The 7,860-nt window shown below is 48.0% G+C and overlaps 1 protein-coding gene across 1 annotated transcript in view; it reads right to left on the reverse strand.

The window, feature by feature from the left end:
- Positions 1–815: 815 nt before the first annotated feature.
- SP2 (Sp2 transcription factor) overlaps positions 816–7,860 on the reverse strand; it is a 17,073-nt gene continuing 10,028 nt past the window's right edge. Inside the window, exons 3-6 of the mRNA XM_023732801.1 lie at positions 4,567–4,879; positions 3,059–3,233; positions 2,623–2,816; positions 816–1,132 (exon numbers count right to left, since the gene is read on the reverse strand). Of these exons, the coding sequence (XP_023588569.1) occupies positions 1,032–1,132; positions 2,623–2,816; positions 3,059–3,233; positions 4,567–4,879 (783 nt within the window). The 3' untranslated portion in view covers positions 816–1,031. The remainder of the gene's footprint in view (positions 1,133–2,622; positions 2,817–3,058; positions 3,234–4,566; positions 4,880–7,860) is intronic.

Here is a 7,860-nt window from a genome sequence, read left to right on the forward strand (position 1 = left end):
GCCTCAAAAATAACAAGCAATATGTTTTTAAACATGTAGTAGACACAATTGTCTATTATACAATATACACTGTACACAAGAAGAGCTGGGGCCGGGCCGGGATGGAGGAGATGAGGGGGAAACGGAAGAGGTTCAGTATGTGAAGGCGTTTTTAGCTGAATCCAGGTTTGAATTCAAATGCTGTGTCATTTAGAAATGAGAATTGCTAGTGAGAAAAAAATTCATATGCTCATCATTGCCCCCAAAACCCTCAACTGAAAGCAGGCATATGGGGGAGGTGAGTAACAAGGAAAGGCAGAAGGGAGCAATTAAATAAAACTTCTGTAAAGCACACACAGTACACAGTGTTCATCATCTGAAGTAGAGTATAAGGCAACGTTCTCCATAGAAAAACAGGGGAATCGGGAGGAGTCCATGGGTATCTTTACTTTTTAAATAGAAAGTTGGAATGTGCTGGAGAGTTGTGGCAGGGGCTGGGGGCGTGTGGAGTAGAGGCGGCCTCCTGAGCCTCCCCAGAGGGGGATGCCAGGGGGAGCCCTGGGTGCAGGACCCCAGGGTGACCACTGTGTCCGGTGGGGCCAGGGAGGAGCAGGAGAGGGGTGGGGGCATGGCACGATGCGACTCGGGCTGGCCAGGCTCAGGGTCAGGCTCTAGGTCACTACAGTGTTGGGGGAGGGGAGTGGGCAGGGTGGGGCTCACTTTGCTCCTCGATGGAGTGAAATTCACGTTTTTCCTTTGGAAATAAGGGTTCCCATTCGTCCTGGTTTAGAACGTCTCATTGGGCTCGGCCAGTGTCCCTGGTCTGGGCAGGCCGGGAGCTCCTGGTGAGAGGGAAGGGGCTGGGGTGGAGCCAAGGGGCTTCAGGAGGAGGAGTGGGGGGCAGCAAAGTCCCTTCCTGTGGGGACATAGTCGCAGAACAGGAGAGAGGGCTGAGGGCAGGCCCAGAGCAGCCACGGGCCTCTTTTCCTCCAGGGGCCCAGGCAGGACGCAGACAGGGACTGCATCTTCGGGGTCTGCCGCCTCAGCTGGCCTTACAAGTTCTTCGTGACCAGGTGGGTCTTGTAATGCTTGGTGAGGTGGTCACTCCTCATGAAGCGCTTCTGACACTGGGCGCACTCGAAGCGTTTGTCCCCTGGAAGAGGAGATGGCCATCACTCAAAGTCCATGCACAGCACTGTCCTAGGCACCAAAAGGGACAGGCACGTGCAAGGGGCACCAGGCAGAGCTGATACCACCCTACATGTTCTTCCCGCTTCCTGCCTGCACCCCATTTGCTCCCTGTCATCTGTCGAGTGAAACCCTCTTACCAGTCCTCACTGCTCTCTCCCCATCTGACCTCTCTAGTCTACTTTGTTCCACTCCCTGTCCCCTGCCCAAGACACATATACTTTTGCCTCTGCCCTATGGGACTTTTCCCATGTAGGGATGTCCTCCTGCTGTCTTCTGATCTTTCCTCTGACTTTCGAACCTGGCTCAACATCTTCCCTCTTACAGGAAAACTCTAGGCCACTCTGCTCTCACCAACCCTGAGCACTTGGTTGTCCGAACCATACTGGCCCCGCATGAGTCAGCTGCTCTTCTGTGGAGTATTTATTTTTTGGCCTATGAGGGGGTGGTGTGAGTCGTCTCACCACACTGGCCAGGAGCAAGAGCTCTGGCATGTGTCCCCACCCCTAGTCCTAGGACGGGTCTGCTCACCAGGGGCCGTCACTATAGCAGCGTTTCGGGATACCCAAGACAAGTTCAGGTGGTAGATGAATGAACATTTTTTCATTTTAATAGTTTTGTATTTATTGGCCAGTGCATTAAAAAGTATAACCACGATATCACACCTGTGATGTCAAAGGTAGCATTGTACAGGACACACCAACCAACCCCACTGCCATCAAGTCAGTTCTGACTCATAGCGACCCCACAGGGTTTCCAAGGCTGTAAATCTCTATGAAAGCAGACTGCCACATCTTTCTCCCATGGAGCCACTGGTGGTTTTGAACAACCACCAACCTTTCGGGTAGCAGTCAGTTGATTGCTTTAACCACTGTGCCACCAGGACATACATGAGTAAAAACAGTGAGACAATTTAAGGAAAATTATGAGGTAAATCATAGCAGGAGAGGTGGCATGAGTAGATGGTGGTTAGGAGCATGAACTCAGGAGCCAGCCCACCTCCGTTTGAACCCAGCTTCACCGTCACTAGCTGTGACCTTGTGCACATGACTTTACCTCTCCATGCCTCAGCCAAATGGGGCCAATCCAAGTACCCTCTCCACAGAGTGGTGAGGATTAAATTAGTTAATTTGCAAAGTGCATACATAGTACAGTGCCTGGCACACTAGATCAGTTCTTATTAAATAAATAACTATGGAGACATGGCAAAAGTCATCAGGGTTATACAATGCAAATGACATTACTTTGGGAAAAGCCATGATAAGGCAATGACTTGAAGGAATCTCCTGTGTAATCCCTAGACCCCCTGAGAAGGCAGTGTGTGGCTCTCGCTCAGTGTGGCAGTTCTTTGGCAGGCCAGGAACTTCCCAGCCATAGGAATTCTCTGTTGTCATCAGGAGGTGGGGGTGAGGAGCAGGCCTGTGTGGGGGCGAGGTGGGATGTGTGTGTACAGACCTGTGTGGGTGCGAGCGTGCCTCTGGAGCTCGTCACTCCGTGTGAACCTTTTTCCACAGAAGAACCAGTTGCAGACAAAGGGCCGCTCGCCGGTGTGCAGACGCACATGGGCCCGCAGCAAGGACGTCTTCCGGAAAGTCTTGCCACAGTCGGGGATATGGCACACATGCTTCTTCTTGCCCTGCTCTCCAGACCTGGGAATCAGGTTGACAACGGGGTGGAGGGAATGGAAGAGAGGAGAAGGAAGAGGTAGAAGATGGGGACAGGACCAGGATGGAGAGAGGATGTGAGCTTAGGTCAGAGAACAGGGTAAGGTGAAAAGGCAAGGTGGCATGGACCGAAGCAGCCACCTTGTAACCTCTGGTCTGCACTGGCCCTCAACCCTGGCAGCTGTCCCAGAGAGGGGCTTAGGGTGCCCAGTTACCCCTCCAGTTACCTCTTCTCCCCATCCTTGCAGTTGGGGCATGTGCAGGCCATGCGGCGACGCTTCTCCCCAGGAGGGGTCTCTCCGGCCAGGGCCTGCTCCATCTGCAGCTGGATCTGGGTGGGGCTCAGCCCACTGATGGTCAGGTTGTTCCCAGAAACATTCTGTACCGTCAGCTGCTGCTGCCCTGTGGGGATGGGGAGGGCACAGTCATGGTGAGGAAGACTAAGCGGGCAGAGTTGACAGCCCGACACCTCAGATCGACCCTTCTTCCCTTCTGCACGTGATTCAGATGACAGTAGTAGCAGTTAATATTTTTGAGAGCCTGTTATGTGCCAGACACCATCCTAGGGACTTTTTATGTATTAACCCATTTAATCTTCATAACAGCTCTGTGAGATAGGTGCTATCATCCCCATTTTACAGACGGAGAAACCAAGGCTCAGTAACATGTTAGTCACACAGCTAGTAAGTGGTAGAACTGGCACCTAAACCCAGGCAGTTGACTTCAGAGTCAACAGCCTGAACCACTATACGACACAGGCAGAATTCACTTTAAGACATTGCCCACACAATTTCAGTTCAGAAGGGTGTTGTATTGGTTTGTCTTAGAGTGTTTCTTCCAGAATCTCTGCCAACCTTAGGTCCTTGGGAGATGTCAACTCTGCTTTCTGGAAAGTCTCCAGGGATTTTTGTTGATTAAAAAGAGAAAAGAATTCTATAGGCTTTGGAAAAAACCTGTGTCCTCTAGGGTGACACCTACGCATAAGGCCATCATTAAATGCAAGGAAGCATCCCTGACCTGATACTGTGTCCCTCTGAGTGGGTGCCTTCATGCAACCTAGTTCCTTGAGCTCCCTACAGAAGAAGAGGAACCTTGTCATCGCCTCTCTTGGGGTCACCTCAAGTGGGAACACCTAATGGATGAAGTGCAGTAAATGCATTAAGGATGAAGAGAGGAGGCTCAGGGAGCCACTACCTTGACAGATGCCCTTCTCCCAGGTGAAGAATGCAAGGAACCCTTTTTGCTAGTTGGTTACAATTCTGCCTTTGATTATTTGCAAGGCTGCTTTCACAATGTCAGTCTCTCCACTGAACTGAAGTGCAGCACAAGCTACCCCACTGTGGAAGGCTCCTCCTTTTCTTCCAACCTTAACTCAAAGCTTCCTCTTCCAAGAAGCCTTTCTTAAAGCTCTTGGACACTGTATCCCTTGAACACGTGTCCTCGGTCTGTACCAAACTAATTTGCATTTGTGTGTCATAGGATTTTCCTGAGTACTTCTTATTTTCTCCATCACATTCAAGCCTTCAGCTGTAAGATGGGAACTATGTGTCTTAAAATATCTCACAGGGCTACTATAAAGACCAAATGAGAAAAGACACCAGATGTGCTTTTAAGCTGGAAGGAGACAGGCAAATGATGGGAGGTATCATCACTGTTGTTGCTGGGAAACCACAGTCCCCACGTGTGGGGCACAAGGCACCGCTACCAACACTCGGCAGCAGGGGCCTCCCCTTACCACCAGTGTTGGTGATGGTGACAGGCACTCCCTGGACCTGGACGCCGTTGATATTGATGGTCTGCATGGCCTGGGCAGCTGCCGCCAGCTGGGCTGCATTCAGGCTGATGATGCTCCCAGCGGGGGCAATCTTTGGCAGGGGACGCTCTTTTCGGAGGATGGCAGCTGAATGCTTTTTGCTGCTCCCACTGACATGGGAAGCCCGGGATGCAGGACTGCTACAGGTGGTGGTAGAGGTGGTCACAGCTGTTGCTGGGGGGCTGTCCTGGACAAGGACAGTCTGCACCTCACCAGAAGGCGTGCGGATGTAGACCTGGGAGGAGCCAGACAGAACAGTCAGTGCCAAGAGAACCCAGCTTCCTGTACTAGTCAGGCACTCCCTCCCTGCCCACCTGAGAACTGGGGTGCCTCTGTGTCAGCCCAAGTCTCTTCTTCTACTAGCCTAAACCTGTATTTATATACTGCTGATATTCAACACAGGGCTGATGGCATACCTGTACTAAGCTGGCAAATGTTGACTGTAGATTTGTAACCAGTTAATATAGAAAAATAAAAATTGCCAAATCTCAGAATTGGAGAATTAGAAGGCAACTTAATGATTACCCTCACAGAAGATGCACTGTGAATGACCATCAAACAATGAATACAGGCTCAACTGTATTCATCCTTAAAGAGCCACAAATTAATGAGAAACAACTTTCCCCAATACATATTGGCAAAGACCAAAATGTAGAAGCTAAAACTATGAAACTCTTAGAAGAAAACATAGGTGTAAATCTTCATGACTTTGGATTTGGCAAAGGATTCTTAGAGGTAACACCAAAAGCACAAGCAACAAAAGAAAAAACAGGAAAATTAGACTTAATTAAATTTTAAAACTTTTGTGCTTCAAAGGACACCAACAAGAAAGTAAGAAGAGATAAAAGCACCATGCCATCTCTCTGCAGCAAAGATCAGAAAAACTAAGTCAAACGGAGTCACATGTCAATCCTGAAACCCTAAGCATCAAATGAAGAGATAAAGAACTCAGCCAAGCACCGAATGGAATAAGAAACTGACCGAGAACAGAGAGTGAGGAGAAATATATGCAGAGGTCCCCTATCAGCTACCGCAGCACGGATCCACCATCTTGGACTCCTATCAGAGATCAGCGAACAGGGGGTACGAGAAAGCAGCTTCACAGAGCTTCCAGCAGGAGACAGAACAACCAGTAACCAGTGATAGAGGCTCTCCCACCCCCCCCCACCCTTCTTCACCCCCACTTAGCCTCCTCTGCTTCCTGCAGACACAGTCTCTTGGCCGGGAAGCACCAGCTTCACCCCAGCGTCGGTTGGATTCCACCCGCCCACACTGGCCGGCTCCTTGAGTGCTTTTTGTTGGCTGCTGGTGCTGCTTTTTTCCGCTTCTTTAGATTTCTTCCTTACCTCTCACCACCTCCCCCTCTGTTCTCTCAAATACCTGGCTCCCTGTGCCATCTTTGCTTCTTCCTAAAAGGCTGCGAAACACCACTCAACTGTGAAACTGCTTCCCGGCCCGTGCCGCCACGCTGGTGGGATCCCTGGGGCTTTTTTGTTTGTTTGTTTGCTCTGATTTGTTTTGTTTTGATTTGTTTGTTTTCTTTTTCTTTTCTCCGCTTGGGAGCCCCTTCTAGCCAGGCAGTACCATACAGCTTGGAAGCTACTCCCCTACTCTGCGTACACGCAAAGGGACATCCCTGGGGCAGTTCTTTTTTCTTGGCTTTGGTTTTTTTGTTTCTTTGTTTTGTTTTCTTCTCTATTTTATTCCCTTTTTGTCCTTCTTCATTTCCAGTTTCTTGATTTATTCATTTTTTTTCTTTTACCCTTTTTTTTCTTCATTTTTGTTTTTCATCATTTCTCAGTCTCTCATCTCTCCACTCCAATAGGAAGCTCTCTTAGCACTCTTTTTGTTTGTTTTTGGCTCCTGTTTCTCTCTCCTCTCTCTCCTTTTTCCCATACCTGTCTTGGCTCCATACATCACAGTCTACCCCCTCTTTCCTGCCTACCTGCACCGTGCGCTGAACATCACACTCCCAAGCAGCATAGGCATGGCCTACTGGAACCTACCCTGCACTGGTTCCTGGTCCGCACTGTCAGCCCTGGTACGTACCACAAACAACCCATCCCAGCAACTCCCCTTCAGCTGGACCTGCCCTTCTGTACCATACCAGTGACTGACCCTGCCCATTGGAGAAGGAGGTGAAAAGTATTGTGGCCACAGACGAGCAAACAACAAAGAACGCACAGCCCGCCTGCTCAGACATAACCAAATAAAACAAAAAAGCAGGACGAAACAAACAAATCTACAATCAATAAACATGGAAAATAACCACTGAATGCCCTGAAGACAGCAGACAATATCAAAATATTTACAAAAACAGGACAGGGTGGTTCCAGTAGGTGTCCAAAATAAAATACCAGATGACTTTCCAGTAGAAGAAAAGGAACTAGAACTAACTGATAGGGAATTCAAATGTCTAATATCAGAATTATCCAAGAGTTGACACACAAAGCAGACAAAAATGAGGAAAAAATAGACAAATTCATAGAAAATACAGACAAAAAAAAATGGAAGAATTCCAGAAAACAATACAGGAACAAAATGCTAAAATAAATTCACAACTAGAAATCATACAAAAACAACAATTAGAAATCCAGAACATAAACAACGAGATTTCAGAAATGGACAGTGTCATAGTAGGGCTGAGGAGCAGGTTTGAAACAATGGAAGACAGGATCAGCGGAATTGAAGACAAACACTTGGATACGATCTGTTTGAGGAAAAATCAGAAAAAAGAACGAAGAAAAATGAAGAAACCCTGAGAATTATGTGGGATACAATCAAAAGCAAAAATCTGCGAGTGATCAGAGTTCCAGAACAGGAGGAGAAAACAGAAAACACTAAGAGGATTTGAAGAATTGCTGACAGAAAACTTCCCCAATATCATGAAAGATGAAAAGCTGACCATCCAAGAAGCTCAACGAACTCCATATAGGATAGACCCAAAAGAAAATCACCAAGGCATATCATAATCACGCTTGCTAAAACCAAAGACAAACAAAGAATCCTGAGAGCAGCTTGAGAAAAACGAAAACTCACATATAGAAGAGAAACAACAAGACTAAACTCGGATTATTCGGCAGAAATCATGCAGGCAAGGCAATGGAATGACATATACAAAACCTTGAAAGAAAAAAATTGCCAGCCAAGAATAATATATCCTGCAAAACTCTCATTCAAATATGATGGTGAAATTAGGTCATTTCCAGATAAACA

The sequence above is a fragment of the Trichechus manatus genome, unplaced genomic scaffold (genome assembly GCF_000243295.1).
Source record: "Trichechus manatus latirostris isolate Lorelei unplaced genomic scaffold, TriManLat1.0 scaffold00054, whole genome shotgun sequence".
Taxonomy (NCBI): domain Eukaryota; kingdom Metazoa; phylum Chordata; class Mammalia; order Sirenia; family Trichechidae; genus Trichechus; species Trichechus manatus.